Source organism: Ipomoea triloba, chromosome 10 (assembly GCF_003576645.1).
Source record: "Ipomoea triloba cultivar NCNSP0323 chromosome 10, ASM357664v1".
NCBI lineage: Eukaryota > Viridiplantae > Streptophyta > Magnoliopsida > Solanales > Convolvulaceae > Ipomoea > Ipomoea triloba.
The window spans coordinates 27,812,664-27,830,526 of NC_044925.1; the positions used below are offsets into that span (position 1 = coordinate 27,812,664).

At 38.8% G+C, this 17,863-nt stretch overlaps 4 protein-coding genes and 1 long non-coding RNA gene across 16 annotated transcripts; 2 read left to right on the forward strand and 3 right to left on the reverse strand.

Moving 5' to 3' along the window:
* Positions 1-1,099: 1,099 nt before the first annotated feature.
* Positions 1,100-4,708, forward strand: LOC116032588 (zinc transport protein ZntB-like). Of its 5 annotated transcripts, none has more exons than XM_031275228.1 (7): positions 1,100-1,200; positions 1,301-1,372; positions 1,466-2,471; positions 2,649-2,728; positions 3,601-3,865; positions 3,962-4,263; positions 4,341-4,708. In XM_031275228.1, the coding sequence occupies exons 3-6, from the start codon at positions 1,694-1,696 to the stop codon at positions 4,231-4,233; spliced, it is 1,395 nt and encodes a 464-aa protein (XP_031131088.1). In that variant the 5' UTR covers positions 1,100-1,200; positions 1,301-1,372; positions 1,466-1,693; the 3' UTR covers positions 4,234-4,263; positions 4,341-4,708. The 5 variants fall into 5 exon arrangements, with proteins under 5 accessions (XP_031131088.1, XP_031131091.1, XP_031131086.1 ...); XM_031275231.1 differs by having other exon boundaries at positions 1,607-2,471; XM_031275226.1 differs by having other exon boundaries at positions 1,301-2,471.
* A 1,250-nt stretch (positions 4,709-5,958) lies between these two features.
* LOC116032616 (heat shock 70 kDa protein, mitochondrial) lies at positions 5,959-9,137 on the forward strand. The gene is made up of 6 exons (XM_031275274.1): positions 5,959-6,165; positions 6,543-6,607; positions 6,691-6,769; positions 6,885-7,451; positions 7,536-8,156; positions 8,251-9,137. Exons 1-6 carry the CDS (start codon positions 6,091-6,093, stop codon positions 8,869-8,871), a joined length of 2,028 nt encoding a protein of 675 aa, XP_031131134.1. The 5' UTR covers positions 5,959-6,090; the 3' UTR covers positions 8,872-9,137.
* A 162-nt stretch (positions 9,138-9,299) lies between these two features.
* LOC116032617 (transcription factor GTE7-like) lies at positions 9,300-12,366 on the reverse strand. 4 transcript variants are annotated; one of them, XM_031275276.1, is made up of 4 exons: positions 10,642-12,366; positions 10,233-10,443; positions 9,998-10,126; positions 9,300-9,894 (listed from the first exon to the last, which is right to left on the reverse strand). In XM_031275276.1, the coding sequence occupies exons 1-3, from the start codon at positions 12,124-12,126 to the stop codon at positions 10,068-10,070; spliced, it is 1,755 nt and encodes a 584-aa protein (XP_031131136.1). In that variant the 5' UTR covers positions 12,127-12,366; the 3' UTR covers positions 9,300-9,894; positions 9,998-10,067. The 4 variants fall into 4 exon arrangements, with proteins under 4 accessions (XP_031131136.1, XP_031131135.1, XP_031131138.1 ...); XM_031275275.1 differs by having other exon boundaries at positions 9,979-10,126; XM_031275278.1 differs by having other exon boundaries at positions 9,998-10,151.
* Positions 12,367-13,636: 1,270 nt separating this feature from the next.
* Positions 13,637-14,565, reverse strand: LOC116032544. Its single transcript, XR_004100763.1, has 3 exons — positions 14,287-14,565; positions 14,071-14,155; positions 13,637-13,976 (listed from the first exon to the last, which is right to left on the reverse strand). It is a non-coding gene; the product is annotated as an uncharacterized LOC116032544 (long non-coding RNA).
* Positions 14,566-14,903: 338 nt separating this feature from the next.
* Positions 14,904-17,539, reverse strand: LOC116032543 (protein RMD5 homolog). 5 transcript variants are annotated; one of them, XM_031275153.1, is made up of 2 exons: positions 17,368-17,539; positions 14,904-16,202 (listed from the first exon to the last, which is right to left on the reverse strand). In XM_031275153.1, exon 2 carries the CDS (start codon positions 16,193-16,195, stop codon positions 15,041-15,043), a length of 1,155 nt encoding a protein of 384 aa, XP_031131013.1. In that variant the 5' UTR covers positions 16,196-16,202; positions 17,368-17,539; the 3' UTR covers positions 14,904-15,040. The 5 variants fall into 5 exon arrangements, with proteins under 5 accessions (XP_031131013.1, XP_031131015.1, XP_031131011.1 ...); XM_031275155.1 differs by lacking the exon at positions 17,368-17,539 and adding an exon at positions 17,280-17,304; XM_031275151.1 differs by lacking the exon at positions 17,368-17,539 and adding an exon at positions 16,992-17,273.
* Positions 17,540-17,863: the final 324 nt, after the last annotated feature.

The window sequence follows — 17,863 nt, forward strand, 5'->3', positions numbered from 1 at the left end:
TATATTTACAACTTGGCAACTCCACATTCACATATTACAGGGCTACAAGTTGCTAGAACTCTATTAACTCTACTACAGATTCACACATTCATAACTCTACATTCACAAATTCTATACTCCATATTCACAATTTGAAACATCTACATTCACACATTTCAGGGTTGCTAGAACTTTGTTAATTCTACTACAAATTCACACATTTATAACTCTACATTTACAAATTCTATACTCCATATTCACAATTTGAAACATCCACATTCACACATTTTAGGGCTATATGTTTAGTAATTACTACAAATTCACACATTTATAACTCTACATTCACAAATTCTATACTTCATATTCACAATTTGAAACATTCACATTCACACATTTCAAGACCATATGTTTAGTATTTTTTTTAAAAAAAAAAAAAATAGTGAAACGGTATTGGACCCAGGTCCAATATGGAAAATCCTAGGCCTTTACTTGGGCTCTCTATTCTTTTATTCTTTTGTCATTATTTATTTTGGCCTTGGCTACCTTAGTGGGTTGGGCCTTTATCTTGGATTAGCTTTTAGTTTGGATTAGCCTTTTAGTTTAGACGTTCTGTTATTATTTGGCATGGGCTTCAATTTGTTTGCCTATGTCTTCTTTTTGTATGGGCTTTTAACCTAATTAATAAAATTTCTTTATTCTAAAAAAAACAACATATCAAACAAAACTTAATAATAAAATATATAATACTAATAACTCTATTACAATACAATATCTGTTTATAACTATTTTTTCAATCTAAGCACAAAAAGTCAATATCGTGAAACTCAAACTCACAACTTCTCATATGAGGAAGTAAGGTCCTTGGCCAATTAATTTTAAACTTAATTAGAGTTAAGGTGGAATGACATAGAGTTAGTAGAGTTAGTAGTATTAAAAAAAAAATTTAATTTAATTATGTAAAATTTTTGTATTATTATACTCCGTAGAAGATAAGGTGGAATGACATAGATTCCTAACTGAAATGACGAGGATGAAGTAAGAAGTTACTGCGATAAACGTATGTGAAAGTCAAATTTACTGTGGAAAAGAAAATCAACTCCCATTTGGAAGTTGGAGGTGACGGTGATTTAGAGGAAAGTTTCCTTCTTTGGTCAGAATTCTAGATAGAGCAGGTCTTCTTTCCGATTTCTGACTTCTTCATTCATTTCCATGATCGCATTTGTGAGTTGACTTTGAGTACACGCAGAGAAAATCATACAAAGTTTTTTTTTCTTCATTCGGCTGCTTACATAGAACCATTTGAATTTGGTTGGTTTTGTAGGGATTTTGATGATTGGATTTTCGTTGCTTTGTACCGGAGTCGCTTGTAGTTTCTTTGAGCTGTTTCAACGAGGTAAAGCCCCTCCTGCTTAATTGGTGAGAATAGATATGATGTCAAGTTGGTGCCGGACTATCGGGTAATTTGGTGTTCATGAATTTGTTGCAGATTTCAGAGTACTCGAGATTTTCATTTCTTTTGATTTCATTTATATCCGGTGTTCTTTGAATTCTGTTATAATTGCGCTGATTAGGCGGAGGTGATTGGCGTGTGCTTCATCCTTTCTAAACTGAATTTTTGTTCTTCTAGAACTTGGAGCGATTGTTGAACAAAAGAGCTTGCTTGTATCGGGGTTTCTTATTGCTTTTTTACTTTAGCTGATGAGTGAAAGTTTTTATGAACATGGAACTTATTCATGAGAGGTTGAACGGAGAGAGAGGTGGAGAAGTAGAAGAAGAGGAAATGGAAACAATGCCACTAACACATACTAATAATATTGGGGAGAATAATGATTTTCTGGTGCGTTGTTCGGGGGCTGTGAGAGTGAAAGCATATATTTTTGATGGAGAAGGGGGCTACTTCAACAAGGAATGGGATTTGTTAGAGGGGAGAGGGAAAGAGTTTTGTTGGTACCATGTGGAACTTCCTAAGCTGAATCACAAGATTTCGCAATCTGCACAGTATCTTATTGATGTTCTCTGCCCTCCGTTGAAGCTCCAAGACATTCTGTCCCTCGTTAGCAACGGACCCTTTTGTGGGCATGTTGATGGTGCTCTTGTCTTTAGGGTAAATTCACCTGGTCCTGCCATGAGTAAATTTACGTTTAGAATTTCTGCGAGAGTCACTGAGCATTCAGTGATCACTGTTTCGTTGGGTCGTCTGCCAAGATTAGGTTTCTCTCCCGTCAATGATTCTCTTCTTTCGGAGGTTCCTGTTGTGGAAAGTCCTAGTCATAGTAGCACGGAACAAAGGGAAAGAAGCGGGATTGTGATCAGAGAGCATTTTCTTGATTTTCTACTGACAATGAATCACTCCGAGGAAGCTGATAATCCCGTTCCTAAATCAGTGTCAAATCTTGTTGTTCACTTCATAGACACACATGTGGACCAGCTTCAAGATGTTGTGACAAATCTCGAGCTTGAGTTAGATACAGTGGAGTTGGAGTTGGATAGAGGTATGTTTGCCCTTAATGTCAAATGTGCAATGGCCAACGGGTCAGAGATTAATTAGCAATATTAAACGTTTCACTGGCTTCTCTGTATATGTTATATATCAATTGCATCCTGTGTCTTAAACCTTTCTTTTCCTCAGTTGTTTCATGGGTTGTGCTTGGTTTCTGGTCTGATTCCAGGTGGGTCTGCTCTAAAGAAACAAATGCTGGATGATAGAAGATTTCCAAAAATGCATCTTGACTTACAACGTCTCTTGCAGGTAGTTTTACAGCCTTATCTACCTATCATATGACTTCCTTTGGATTTGGGAAAACTAGAGTTTGTTACTTTGTTTGGTTTCTAAGGAGTAATTTATAGTGAAAATAGAGGCGCACTTGTTAGTTTGCTACATGGACGTGGTAATGGCCTTCACATTCTCATTCCACATTTTACTACACTTTTAGAACAAGAGAAGCCACTCAACCATTTGAAAAATAAATCTAATTTATGTTCAGTTATTGAGGATTAAACATCAAGAATGCGAATTCCAGATTACATGCTCACATTGTCAGGTTTGGTAGTTCTATAGGCTGTATTTTGCTGCTGATAGCCATCTAGAGTAGGAACCTTTGCTCTTGAGAACCAATAAACGAAAGAACTGAATCATTTTTTTCTTGCCAGAATGTCCTATGCTTTCTCTTCCTTTCATGAGACCTGTAGATCAAAATCTTCCCCACCTCTCTGCTAGGGAGATGCTTTTTGGGTTATAGGGACTTCTGTTCTGGACTTCTAACATGTTTGGCTTATTCCTCGTTTAGTTGTATTCACGCTTTCTTATTGCAGATTGTTTGGAATAGTAGATCTCGCTACTTTGCATATTATAGTTGCCTATTTATATAGCTAATACTTAAATGCTTGTTTTGCCAGGCTACTGGCTTCTTCAAAAATTAAAAGCTTCAATTTAGAACAATAGAACTTGTTGAAAAGCTTTTTCCTGTTATCTAGCCTGGAAATCCTTTATATATCTTTGCTGTTTGGCCCAGTTTCTACTTCTCTATGCTGATAAGCTCTAGAAAAGCTGAACCAAACAAGCACTAACGAGATGTAGTATTAGAGCTTGTAGATGTACTTTCATCTAAAATGGCATTGCAGGCAATTGCACATGGAGAGCAAGTATTTCTGCGAGTCAAGGAGAAGTGCTCTTCAAAAGATTGGTTTGCCCACGAAGACATCGTCTCCCTCGAAGAGTTAATTGGTCGGCTTAGGAGACTGAAGGAGAATGTTGGGTTCATAGCCAATCGTGTTACAGCAGTGCAGGCTGGTCTCGACAGTTGGCAGTCTGCCCAAATTAATCGGAGACTGTATTACCTCTCCTTCCTTTCCATAATATTTCTTCCTTTATCAGTTATAACCGGAGGTGAACATTCTCTCTTTAGGTAGCGTTTTAATTACTTCAACTTCTAACCCTCGCATACTATCTGATGCGAACGAATTCCTTTCTTTCCATCGACAGTGTTTGGGATGAACGTGGGAGGAGTTCCCTGGACAAACCAAAAGCAACCCGAGTTGCAGGATGGCTTCCGAAATGTCATGCAACTCTGCCTCACTATGTTACTGTTTCTCCTTCTGTGCTTTCTTTTCCCGTCTCTTTATAACAAAGTAATGGCCTGGAGACGAAAGCGGGCTATGAAAAGAAGTTGGTCTCTCAACCAAAGATCTTTTGTTAAAAGAGGAACTGGAAATGCAGAAAGAGCCAAAAAAGAAGGCTACCTGCGGCTACACTAGGATCAAAGAGATTGGCAGTCAAAATTTGTGGTGAGTTTATCTCTCATCTTCCACATCTTCCAATAAATAGCCATTTTTATGATTCTAGTTTTGTGTCATTTCTCCAGAAAAACTTGTTAACAGTCTGAGAATGGAGACTCCATGGATCAGAAAAGGCTTGCTGAGGACCAGGAACCAATCAAGTTTCAAGACTCCATGGATCAGAATGGAGACTATTGTGTTTAGTTGTGTAAATCTAGCATTGGAAGAACCATGAAGTTGGTGATAAAGATTAAATTTTAACCAATATCTAGAGGCTAGAGCATTCCACCTATAAGAATCAATATATAGATAATGATTTCTTTTATTCGTTATAATGAATTGATTGAAAAATGTTACTCCGTACTATCTTATGCGTGCATGACCTATTGTCTAAGCATTGTAGCGTGTGTGTTGGTTAGAAAATCAAATAAATTTTTACTACAGTGTGACTATTTATCTCGACATTGCAGGACGTATATCACTTATAGGTACAATAATTTGACAAAAATAGAAACATATATCACTTATGGGCACAATAATTTGACAAAAATAGAAAATAAATTATCCAAGATAATAAAAAATTAGAGTGGTATGACTTTTGTTAAAGATCGAATAATATTAAATTCTCAATTATACCCCTCCGTCCCTAATTGGATGTCTCATTTGCTTTTTGCACGTTTTTTAAGAAATTAAAGTAAATGTGATGTGCTTTTCAAGTATGCACTCAACTTTTTCACTTTTGAAAAATAAAAGCAGTAAAGAAAGCAAAAGTCATAAGGGTAAATTGGGAAAAGTAGAATGATGATGTTCAATTGAGTACAACATTTTGGGACAAACTAAAAAAGGAAAGTAAGACAGATAAAATGGGACAGATGAAGTATAATATTGGTCCTTAAAAATATTACTATAATATATATGAGATTAATAATTAGTCTGAATATTTTTATTATTAACAACATTTTTTGTTTGAACGAGCCATACTATTTTTTTAATATAATTTATTAATTACTTTTGTATAATTTATTTAATGCACACTAGAATGCAATAATATAGAACATTATTTTTCTAGTGTGACTATGGTTTCTTCTCCATTTAATAAAAAAAGGAATAAGGGTCAAATAGGCCACCGAACTACACACGAAACTGCAATTAGGCCATCAAACTCAAAAACAATGCAATTGGGTCCTTGAACTACACAAATTCATGCAAATTAATCCAAAGTGACTTGTTGACTTGATATTCGGGTTACCAACTTAAAAATAATATTTTAAAATAATTTTAAATAAATAAATTAATTAAAATTAAAAAAAAACAACAAACATGAACAAGTCAATTGGGTCCTTTTTTAATTTTAAATTTTAAATTTAATTTTAATTAAGTATTTTATTTAAAATTATTTTAAAATATTATTTTTAAAGTTGGTAACCGGAAGATCAAGTCAAATAAGTCATTTTGGGTTAATTTGCATGGATTTGTGTAGTTCAGGAACCCACTTGCATTGTTTTTTAGTTCAATGACCTAATTGCAATTTCCTGTGTAGTTCAGTGGCTTATTTGACCCTTATTCTAAAAAAAAATGCTGTATTTTGACTAAACAAAATAGCAGATAATTAAAAAATGTAAAGAAAAATGTGGAAGGCAATAATCTAGAACGTTCTGACCCAGCAATACCACACGTCATATATATACACTCTCTCTATCCCTCCTCCCCCCCCCTAGAAAGATCTACTCGCCGCCTCGACGCATTTCACTCAGCGCTCTCTGTAAAACCCTAAACCCTAAGCAACAGAAACCTCCGGAGCTAAGCCGAAGGAGCAAACGCCGCATCACTGATCCAATGGCGACCGCCGTCTTGCTCAGATCTCTCCGTCGCCGTGACCTTGCTACCTCCTCTCTCTCTGCCTACAAGGCCGTAAGTTCTTCGCCTGTATTCTCTTCGATCATTTCTGCGTATTGTTCATTTCTTCCTTGTTGGATTCAGTATGGATGTACGTCAAGGTAGTATTGTCTGGTTGAGTTCCAGGTTTCTAGGAATAGCTTTGAATTTTTGTTTTGTTTTGAATTTATGCTCCTGAGAGTTAGCTCTTTGGTCTAGTGTTATGTTGTAAATCCTTGTTGTTTAATGCAAGTCTAGATTATTTGCCTAGTTAGCTAGATGGAATATACAAGTTTGAGCTGTCGCATATCCAAAAATCGATTGCATCTAGTATGACTCTATTAAATTATCAATTGTCTCTGTTGTATTTAGCTTTGTTCGAACTAAATGTGTATTCAACATGGAATGTGCAGTTTGCTGCCAACACTAATCCCTCAATCGGAAGTGCTAGATGGGCTAGTCTGGCCAGACCATTTAGGTATTTTTATTTCACATCCAGAAGTCTTTGATTTTGGAAGTTTTGTTTTCATTTCTGATCTGAAGTTTTTCATTTTGTTGCAGCTCAAAACCAGCTGGAAATGATATTATAGGCATTGACTTGGGTACCACGAACTCCTGTGTTGCTGTCATGGAGGGCAAGGTATGCTGGAATTAATAAACTTGTTTTTGTTCACTTGAGAAGCCAGACTTCTTTTTGGTTGTTGTTGTTTTTCTTTTTAACAGTTTACAGGCCCTGATGCTTAAATCTTTTGCAGACTCCTAAAGTGATTGAAAATTCTGAAGGAGCTCGGACCACACCTTCTGTAGTTGCTTTTAACCAGAAAGGAGAATTACTTGTTGGTACACCAGCCAAACGTCAGGCTGTCACAAATCCCACAAACACTCTCTTTGGGACCAAACGTCTAATTGGTAGACGCTTTGATGATCCCCAGACACAGAAGGAAATGAAGATGGTTCCATTCAAAATTGTGAGAGCCCCCAATGGAGATGCTTGGGTGGAAGCGAATGGACAACAATATTCTCCAAGTCAAATTGGAGCCTTTGTTCTAACAAAAATGAAGGAAACTGCAGAATCTTATCTGGGAAAGACTGTAACAAAGGCTGTGATCACTGTTCCAGCTTATTTTAATGATGCCCAAAGGCAGGCAACAAAGGATGCTGGGCGAATTGCTGGTCTTGATGTAGAAAGGATTATTAATGAGCCCACTGCTGCTGCACTTTCTTATGGTATGAACAATAAAGAAGGTCTTGTTGCAGTTTTTGATCTTGGTGGTGGAACCTTTGATATTTCCATTCTGGAGATTTCAAATGGTGTTTTTGAGGTATGTAAAGTTGTTTAGCACTGTTGGGTGTGTTTAACATTATGTTAGCTTCTAAACTTGGTTTATCATTTGCTTTCATGACAGGTCAAAGCAACTAACGGTGACACCTTTTTGGGAGGAGAGGACTTTGACAATGCTTTGTTGGATTTCTTGGTCAATGAGTTTAAAAGAACGGAGAACATTGATCTTTCAAAAGACAGACTTGCCCTGCAAAGGCTTCGTGAGGCTGCTGAGAAAGCTAAAATAGAGCTTTCATCAACATCTCAAACCGAAATCAATTTGCCATTTATCACTGCTGATGCATCGGGAGCAAAGCATCTTAATATCACATTGACCAGATCAAAATTTGAGGCTTTGGTTAATGATTTGATTGAGAGGACTAAGAATCCATGCAAGAATTGTTTGAAAGATGCAGGAATATCTACCAAGGAAGTGGATGAGGTTCTACTTGTTGGTGGCATGACCCGTGTTCCAAAGGTGCAGGAGGTGGTATCTGAGATATTTGGAAAGACCCCAAGCAAGGGGGTGAATCCTGATGAGGCAGTTGCAATGGGAGCTGCAATTCAAGGTGGCATTCTTCGTGGAGATGTGAAAGAGTTGCTTCTCCTGGATGTCACTCCATTGTCTCTTGGTATTGAGACATTAGGAGGTATCTTCACTAGGTTGATCAACAGGAATACTACCATTCCCACAAAGAAAAGCCAGGTAAGATTGTTATTTATTTGGGAGAAAAGTGTTGTTTGGGAAATGACTATACTAGTTGTGACATCTGATTACTTGCCGCTTTGCAACTTTTCAGGTGTTCTCTACAGCTGCTGACAACCAAACACAGGTTGGTATTAAAGTACTCCAGGGTGAACGTGAAATGGCATCTGATAACAAGCTCCTTGGCGAATTTGAGCTTGTGGGTATTCCCCCTGCTCCAAGAGGCATGCCTCAGATAGAAGTGACATTCGACATTGATGCCAACGGTATTGTCACAGTTTCAGCTAAGGACAAGGCTACTGCCAAAGAACAGCAAATCACCATCCGATCATCTGGAGGACTCTCAGAAAGTGAAATTGAGAAGATGGTGCAGGAAGCTGAGATCCATTCCCAGAAAGATCAAGAAAGGAAGGCTTTGATCGATCTAAAGAACAATGCAGACACTACTATCTACAGTATTGAGAAGAGTGTGAATGAATACAAAGACAAGGTTCCCAAGGAGATCATTTCAGAAATTGAATCAGCTGTGTCAGACTTGAGAACAGCCATGGCTGGTGAAAACATTGATGACATCAAATCCAAGCTTGATGCAGCAAACAAAGCTGTTTCAAAGATCGGCGAGCACATGTCTGGTGGGTCTGGCGGTGCTGCCTCCGGTGGTGCTCAAGGTGGCGAGCAGGCTCCTGAGGCCGATTACGAGGAAGTCAAGAAGTAGAAAATGTTAGTCCCAAAATTGAACTAGTTTTTTTTTTTTTCAAGTAATGAGATAAAAAGTATTTGATCATCTTCCCTTTAGAAAATGAGAGGTTCCAATCCTCTGTTATCAGCACTTCAATTTTCAAGCATTTTGTATCTACACTTCAGAAACACCAGGGCTCTTGCATCCTGACAGACTTTGTAGGAGACTGAAAATTTTTTGAGAACTACATGGGATTTGATTGAGATAATCTTTACCTTATGAATAAATGGTGCCTTTGCTTATTATTATTTGTATATCGATATCGTCGTCAAGTCAGAAAAAACCAATAATCAAAACCCCACAGGTTGCAAAACGAAATGGGGTCAAGCAATAAAAATTGCCGTAAATCCATCTGTTGTTACGCTTACGCTGTCAGAATGTCAGGTGCATGCGTAGACTTGAAATTCAGTGCAAAAGAAGCCTCCTTAATTTATACGAGATAGGATTGACTTGCATTAAACACAGTTTCACAAAGGCATATATGCCTGTCAAAACTCAAAAAGGTGAAAAGAATATCCGTAGCTAAGGTACAAGAAAATCTATTTGATACAGACGTCCTAGCACCTTGTATACAACAGAATATTATATCTAAATTCAGAACCTAAACTTGGATGACAGCCAACCACCAGAATTCGGACATCTCCCAACTGTTCTATAAAGGATGGAGACACCCACCAAATTCATGCCCAGAAACCATACAACCATCTGACAGCTTAGAAGGGAAACTGCGCAAATGGTCTGATTCGTGGTGAATTTTCCAACATGAAACAAACTCCCAAAACAACACTTCCCAAACAAGAATATGAAAGAATTGAATAGGAAATGAAAGGGTATTGGCAATCTCAGCTATCTAAACCTCCCACTGAAAAGTATAGCCTTCTCAATACCAGAGCTTCACTTTTGGCTGCTCCTGCAAAGTGCTATCCAAGGCATGTATCTTTCAACATTGCATCCCACCAAGCAAGTTCCACAGTAGTTATCAATCTGGAAAATATCCCCCTGAGATAAAGTTCAATCACACATCAGTTCACTCTATAAAAATACAAATGGAAAGTAACATGAATTCATTACAGTTATAGCTACCTTGATATATAACACATACATAGAGAGGAAACACCATAGAGGATGCAAACATGATGCCCAAAGCCTCTGCAACTCCAGATAAATAAGTGTCAAGACTGTGCATCATCAGCATCTGAATCACTTCCTGAAGAACTCCCTGAATCAGAACCTATATTCCATGAACATTACACATCCTGTCAAACAATTTCCCCCAACAGAATTAATACCAAGCATGAATAAATTATCATCAAAACTGCTCTCCGAAGGACATATACCACTAGAAGAAGAGGAATCACTGCCTGAGCTACCAGAGCTACTGGAGCTACTACTGCAGTTATCAGGCTCTCGGCCAGCAGCTTCATCCTTCTCGATTTCAACAGGGGGAAAGCTAGCTGCAGGCATATCATCATCAATGTCAACATCTTCATCCCCAACTTCAATCCTTTTAGGCTTCTGTGTAGAATCATTATTCTCAAAGACAGCATCCTGCAAGCCAAATTGATGTAAGCCACTACAGTTCAAGATAAACAAATGATGCACAACTTTTTTAAGGAATAATAAAGCAAATGGAGCAAGGTTTCTTTTTTTTTTTTTGAAACCTCAAAACATAGAAAACATTTCAAACAGGTGCTTATCAAGAATATGAAGACAGTAGAAAAAAATGCCTAATTTATGTGTGGTTACCTCGTCAACCTCAGTATTAGAGGTAGTTGGAGCAGCAGTTGGAGCTGTCAAATTACCGATCAAAGCTTGCCTTTTTGTTTTGCTAACCATCTTTTTCCAATTGGTTACAAAGCGATCAAGCTCCCAAAGTGTCTCGGTGTCCAAAGCTTCAATGTCCAGCTCAATCTCATCATCATCTTGTGCTAAGTGCTCGTTCCTCTTTCTTATAATCTGCACCAACTGGGGCATCTTCTCTTGAGGCAAACTCTGCAAACCAACTCCAAGTTTATGCTTTTCCTCCATACTCATCTCCCTCTTGTTGGGATCTTTAGCCCTTGGCTTCGGCTGTTTCCCTGTTGTTCCTCCTCTCACTGAAATAGGCTTCGCAGTTGGTGCTGTCATAGGAGAAGGGGCCGGAATTGGGGATTGCTTACGCAAAGGAGGATTGGACGGAGGTGGCGGAACTGATGGTGTTGAAGCACTCGATTGACTATGCAAGATTTCTTGCTTCTTGGGGACCTGGGGGATTGGACTAGGCTTTGGCTTCTTAGCAATCTCAGGAGTCGAAATGTGATTCCAATGACTGCCATGGAACTCATCAACGCCCAAAATGTCCTTTCTTTCATTCTCGACTTTAACGAGTTTATCTTGGATCGGTTTAAATAACTCCTCAAATCTAGCCAGAAGAAGGCCAGCCCATCCATGAACTTGATCCGTTTTTGGGTTGTACAGCAACGCATTATTGAAAGTCAGCCTCACATCAGCAGCAAATTCAACCGGGCTCGGATACCAATTTTTTCCCATATTGGATTTCACAGTCCCCAAATCCATTGGCCTCTTGATAATCTGGTGATAATCATGAAGACCCAGGGCGGCTGCATCTACAGGCGACTTAAAAATCCAGCCACTTTTATGCTTCATTAGCTTCGTCAATATCTGCCTGCAATCCTTCATCATATTCTCCATATCGATAACACCGATACCACCGCAAACAACACCAGCATTCTTATTTGAAAACCTCCTCGGATCGCTGTCAGATCCAACAGATATCTGCTCTTTATTCCCCGGCATTTTCTTAGACTTTCCGTAGGGTCTCGGATTAGTAGTGCTGGTGCTGAAATGACCCGACTCAATTCGATCTCTGAGGTTCCGAATCTGTTCGAGCTCCGCACCAAGCCGCTTCCGAAGCTCGCTGAGCTCTGCTTTCGAGTACGAATTGACGTTGTAGGTTAAGTAGCTCCCAAAATTGAGGCCATTCGATTCCTTAGGCGGCTGATTGAAGGAATACGCATCGTCCGAAGCCGTTTGCTTAACCGCAGGCAAATCATCGTTCTGACGGCCGTTAACTCCGTGATGCAAATATTTCTGTTTCTTCTTTGGGTTAGAATTAGCGCTAGGTTTCAAATGAGGACGAGAGTTAGGGGTTTTCCCCATGAATCCACCACCAGCAGCACAGGATTGAGCCCAACTTAGTTCATTACGACTAGCTAATGCTGCGGACGCCATGAATTGCAGCAGAATCGCTGAATTCCGGCGAATTCGAGGCCGAACCGATAGATTTCAGGTTGTGCAGAAAACATGAATTAAATATATCGGGAATGTCACGCGCTCGCCGGAATAAGACAAAACCTCCGTCCGCCGGCCGGCAATGGACATATATATATATACGTATAAGTGAAACAAACGAAGGGGGCTGTGGGAGTAGGAGGTTAGGGTTTCAACTCTGGAAGGGATTGAGCGAGTAATGAGAGATGAAGACGTCGCCTCTTAAAGGCGACGAGATCTGACCGGGTAAATTACGGGCAGCTTGGAAGCCGTCGATGCAGTTGCGAGCCCTGATCGGACGGTCAGAGTTGGTTCCCTCGCCATCTGTGGTGCTGACCGCAACATCTGGCACGGACGGTCCAGATTCATCCCGTATTACACGTGGAGAGACGTGGGATTTCGGAGGTAATTTGGAGATTTGGAATTTTAGGGTTTTTATTACTGGAAGAAGAGGGTGGGGCCCAATGAGGCAGGTGACGTGGACGGAAGGAGAAGCCAAACGCACGTTTCTGTCGTTAAACAAAACTGTTGTGACATGCAAGATCCCCTTTGTTGGCATTAAGCCCTTAACGATTAAAATATTTCCATTTTCCTCCACACCATTTTTCATCAAAGATTTGTATTCACTATTATCAGCCCAATGGGCCTATCATTTGACGCCCAACAAGCCCAAAATTTGTCTATTACTATTCGACTCCTAGAATAGTTGGGCTTGCTTTAGTATATCCAAGCCCAATTTGTTTTGGTGCACAACTTATATCATGAACTAGATCAATCACACATGTTATAAACTCTAATCCAAATTATAATACACATATTAGACCAATCATTATTGCATGGACCATGGTCCACACAGCTGTGTGGATCAAAAATAAAAAGTACATTATTTTTATACTGAAGGTACATTATTTTTGTAGTGTAGGTACATTATTTTAGGGTACATTATTTGATAGTAAATAATGTACTTACAGTACAAAAATAATGTACCTTCAGTACAAAAATAATGTACTTTTTATTTTTGGTCCACACAGCTATGTGGACCATGGTCCATGCAATAATTTGCATATACAGACAATCCGCCAAGACATTATGATCGAGTGACACTAAGTTGCACTAGTCTCATATAGTTGCACTCTCATAGTCTCATATAAGAGATGATACTATGTGGCTCATATCGTGGGTTCGAACCTCAAGCCCTTGAGTTTGTGCCGGTCAGCTATGGGTAACCTAGGCTGATTTACCTCCTTGTGGCTCTTTGCCGGCTAGGGTCACAGGGCGAGGGCTTTACCCACATACTCACATAGTGAGGAGTGGGGTTTACCTCGTTAATAAATAAATATAAGAGATGATGAGGTCTCACCTAAAACAATACAATTGCAGTTATCAAATCAATACTTAAACTTAATTTGGTTGATTTGTTAGGTGAGTAATATATTTTATTATTTATATATGATGTTGAACAAAGAATATATTCCCAAACCACTACAAAAGCCAAAGCCATTGAATTACATCAAACCATATTCCACAACTGAAAGAATCAAACTTTATTACACACGAAGAATCAAACAATAACCCAAACAAAATAAATGTCGTCTACTGCAGATCAGATCGAGTTTATAAATATGAATGTAATTATTTATTTAAATTTAAATACATACAGATGTACTTAGTGTTTAAGTATATTAATTCTGTGTATTACATGAAGATGTATAGTAAAATACTAAGCTAGTGTTAATTCTTAGGTGACGAAGACGATGGAGGGATCACAACAGCATTCATCTATGAGGCAACAGCAACACAAAGCTGCAAGTCTGCAATCACAACACAAACACAACAAAATATTATGACGAATGAAATATTATTTGTGAAATAATGATTTATCAAATGATACAAAACAGTACTTACAATCCCTCTAGAAACCCCCGGTTTCTCTTTGGCGGCGGAGCAGCGTATTGAGGCGGCGGCATCACCGGCGGTCCCTGGTAATAGCCTGCAGATTCAATTCAAACAATATTTGTTATCATTCAGATCATGATCTATCACAGCTAGCTATAGCTAGCTAAAACTGAAATTCAAGCTAAGAAGGTATATATAGTAAGCAGTATGTTAGTATGTATGTACCTTGAGGAGGATATGGGTAAGCGTACTTGGGAGGAGCGCTCATGTCTGAAACACGAACAGATCAATCGAGAATGATAAGAAGAAGAAGAATGAATTCTTCAAGTGGATGGCTTTGTGTATATATATAGTGAAAGGAGAGGGAGAGGGAATCGGATTCTGAGGAAAGAACAGGCCGGAATGGAATGTCCCCTTCCCTGGATTAGATTGGAGGAGGAAGAAGAAGAATATTAGGTAACAGTGTTATGTAAGGAAGAAATATCTAGAAAAGCCATAGCTTTATCTGCTTTTTCATCAGCAGTTCATACTACATTTTCAAACGTTGTTTCGTCGACCATTGCTTAACGCGTGATGTTGGCTGCGCTACGAGGTAGTGGCCTGGTTTCAGCTCTCAACGTGTCTTGTTTAGGACACGTGTGCAGCAAACACCATAGCGACTTCACACAAAGTGCACATTCAGATTATCAGGTAGTAGTTTCACCCAAAACGCACATTCAGATAGTAAACATTAGGCAAAAACTCCTAAGCAGGACTAAAAACATTACTTTAACGTATAACTAAGGGATTGAAAATGTCATTTTCTAGTCACAATGCATGGATTTAACAGGGAAAAGCTCATATGAGAAACCAAACATGACCTTGTAAATTAAAGAAAACCTCTGTACACATTAACACACTTTCTATTTCAAGTAAAAATGCTAAAGCAGTGAAGATTTCATCAAACAGATCTGTGTAAAGAGAAATGGTTTTACAAACATCAAAAATAGAGTTGCTTGCACTGTGAAACTGTAGCATCAAAGGGGCAATAGGGGCACTTGAAGGCCCGTGTGCTGTTCTTTGACAATTTATGAATAGACTGCTTACACAGGACATGTCCACAAGGCAACAACATGGGAGGATTCTCTTCATTCCCCTGATCCCTGCTCACTGGACAGACGAAAACCGAATGAAACTGGAATTCCTTGCCTAATTCCACTGGCACTGGTAGCTGCTTCATAGATTGCCACTCCTGCTTCTTTGCAGCCATAACGTGTGCCAATTTTAGTAGAGTAGGCAGTCCATCAACACCGGCAGCTATTGCCACGCTTAATGGGCTCTTACGAGACTGTCCCAGCAAAGCGCAGAATTCATGGTTCAGCTCCACGGCAAGCTTTTCCCAGTGTGTTGGAGAAATCAGCTCAGAATAAGGGGATTTCTCCAGTTTTCCAGCCCATACTAAGCAACCCATGAGTTTCTGTACCTCAGTCATGTGAGGAGAAGCGAGGGGGGCTAGATAAGTTCTTGCATAGCAGAGTGCATCTTGTTGGCTCCTATTCTGCAAGATATTCAAATATTGTAGCCCGCGGAGTTTTAACTCAAGAGATGAACCTGAATCTAATCTTTCACGATTTGCACAAACCCAACTAAGAGCAGGCTCAAGGTTCCGAGATTTCATGGCCTCAAGTATTCGATGCATCTCTATAAATTGCAACCTTAGGGCAGTAACCTCTGGCTTACCAGCCTCGCTTACCAGGCAGTCTGCGATGTCAAACTGACCTTCATTGTACAAATGATTGACTATGACCTCATTCAAAGTGTGGACATCAAAATCAACATTTCTGTAAGCCTTTGATAGATCAGGTATAAATACCTTCTCAAGGACCTTTTGGTACTTGCTTAAGTTTCCGTTTAGCTCCTTTTGTGGCCCCTCCAACTTCTCATGTGGGGTAAGAGCATTAAGCTTAGTTTTAAGGTCAGCAAGGATAACCTTAGAATCAATACATGAGCCAGGATCATGGCTTGATTGGATATGTGCAAGTGCCTGCTCAATTTCTTGCCCAACCTGATCAATCACTTCTTCGGATTTAGAAATAGACAACTTTTGCTTCTTAACAGCTCGCTCAAATGCATCTTTCACTTTAACTAGCTCCATTGTGTACCTGAAAAAGTGGCATAGAACTCCCTTAGACTATTCTCAGTTCTTTTGAAGAATTGAAGCAAGATTCACAAGAATAAAGAAACCAGATAAAATCCACCAAAAATTGACAGTTGACAATGTTGTAGATAAAAGAAAGGGCAAGAGACACAGTTGGGTTACTCTATGAAACCAGGAAATCAAGATTTTGATTCTAATTGGGGAGAGAATGGTGAGCTTAATACGCTAGAGAGGGTGATAACTCCTATGAATCTCATAGTTCACTGCTCTAACAATCCAACAACTGCATGAAAGTTGCACCATATCTTCAGACCATGCTTACAAAAACCAACCTATACCCACAGCTAAAAATTCATGGTGCCAGCAAATAACAAACTGCAACTGCCCCAACAAAGCAAGATACAGAAGTGCTACATTCTCTATCCACGGCTCCTAAACCGACCTATACCCACAACTAAAAATTCATGGCGCCAGCAAATAGCTAACTGCAACTGCCCCAACAAAGCAAGATATAGAAGTGCTAACAAATTAACAATCCAACAACTGCATGAAATTTGCACCATATCTTCAGACATACATGCTTACAAAAATCAAGGCTCCAGCAAATAACTAACCGTGACTGCCCCAATAAAGCAAGATACAGAAGTGCCACATTCTCTATCTAGGGTTCCTCTGTTCACAAAAGCATGCAACTTCTAATACAGAGCAAAAGTTAAGAACTTTATCTTCTAATACACAGCAAAAGTTAAGACTTATGAACTTTAACACAAAAATCATACGTAAAGTCATCAACCTAGTACATATCATTTCAATGTCCACTCTTCTTTGGTCCCTTCCAAACTGTAAGAGAAACCAAGCACGGCATGCGCATCATGAAGTACACGGGCAAAACAGAACGACGGATTTTTTTAATTATTATTTAAATACAAATCAATAAGCAGCACGCTCACGCCACTACACCTAATTTTGGGGAATAAATTTCATGTCTTTTCAAAAAATTTAATAGAATTAAGGCATTTTCTTCTAAGGATATAAAATAAAATAGAGTAATAACTAAATAGCATGAAATGAAATCAAAGACCTCGTATGGAAGAAAGGAACAAATGTAAAAAAAGAATACAACAGGCATTACGGAGAACGAAAGGGTGGAAAGGGTTTCAGCAAAATACCCAAAATCGGCATAAAATTCGTCGAGAAGAGGAGAGGATGTGTATAAATCGATCACTTTGCTCCTGGAGAAGCTGCTGATGCGTGCGGATTACGTCTGTTTATGAAGTGATACTAAAGGCCGGACAGGCGATAACGCTTGGCGGGCACCATAGCTTTACCTTCTTTATATTTGTCCTGATAAAAAAAAAAATTATGACTTGGTTAAGGCATGATGAGGATTTTGTGTACAATTAGCTAAGTTTTGGGAGGGGTATTTGTCAATTTTTTATCCCTAAAATATATGTTGTACCAAATCAATCCTTTAGTTATTATTTCATTGTAAATGTGACTTGGTAATTTTTTACGAGTTTAATTTATTCAAGATATTAGATTATAAGAAATTTTATAATTTATACCCCTCACAACTATATTAATTATTAATGTCACACATGAATTACCCGTTACTAGTTTGGATTTAGCAAGGTTAATTTAGTATTTTCATTTCCTACTTTCCTC

What these genes read in the sequence shown, in the direction of transcription:
- LOC116032616 (XM_031275274.1), top strand. Translation starts at nt 6,091, where the DNA reads ATGGCGACCGCCGTCTTGCTCAGATCTCTCCGTCGCCGTGACCTTGCT. An exon ending in TTTCAAATGGTGTTTTTGAG is followed by an intron (nt 7,452 to 7,535) that starts GTATGTAAAGTT and finishes CTTTCATGACAG; the next exon opens with GTCAAAGCAACTAACGGTGA. An exon ending in TTCCCACAAAGAAAAGCCAG is followed by an intron (nt 8,157 to 8,250) that starts GTAAGATTGTTA and finishes GCAACTTTTCAG; the next exon opens with GTGTTCTCTACAGCTGCTGA.
- LOC116032588 (XM_031275226.1), top strand. Translation starts at nt 1,694, where the DNA reads ATGAACATGGAACTTATTCATGAGAGGTTGAACGGAGAGAGAGGTGGA. An exon ending in ACTTACAACGTCTCTTGCAG is followed by an intron (nt 2,729 to 3,600) that starts GTAGTTTTACAG and finishes ATGGCATTGCAG; the next exon opens with GCAATTGCACATGGAGAGCA. An exon ending in TTTATCAGTTATAACCGGAG is followed by an intron (nt 3,866 to 3,961) that starts GTGAACATTCTC and finishes TTCCATCGACAG; the next exon opens with TGTTTGGGATGAACGTGGGA.
- LOC116032617 (XM_031275276.1), bottom strand. Translation starts at nt 12,126, where the DNA reads ATGGCGTCCGCAGCATTAGCTAGTCGTAATGAACTAAGTTGGGCTCAA. An exon ending in CTAATACTGAGGTTGACGAG is followed by an intron (nt 10,444 to 10,641) that starts GTAACCACACAT and finishes TTTGGCTTGCAG; the next exon opens with GATGCTGTCTTTGAGAATAA. An exon ending in TGATTCCTCTTCTTCTAGTG is followed by an intron (nt 10,127 to 10,232) that starts GTATATGTCCTT and finishes CATGGAATATAG; the next exon opens with GTTCTGATTCAGGGAGTTCT.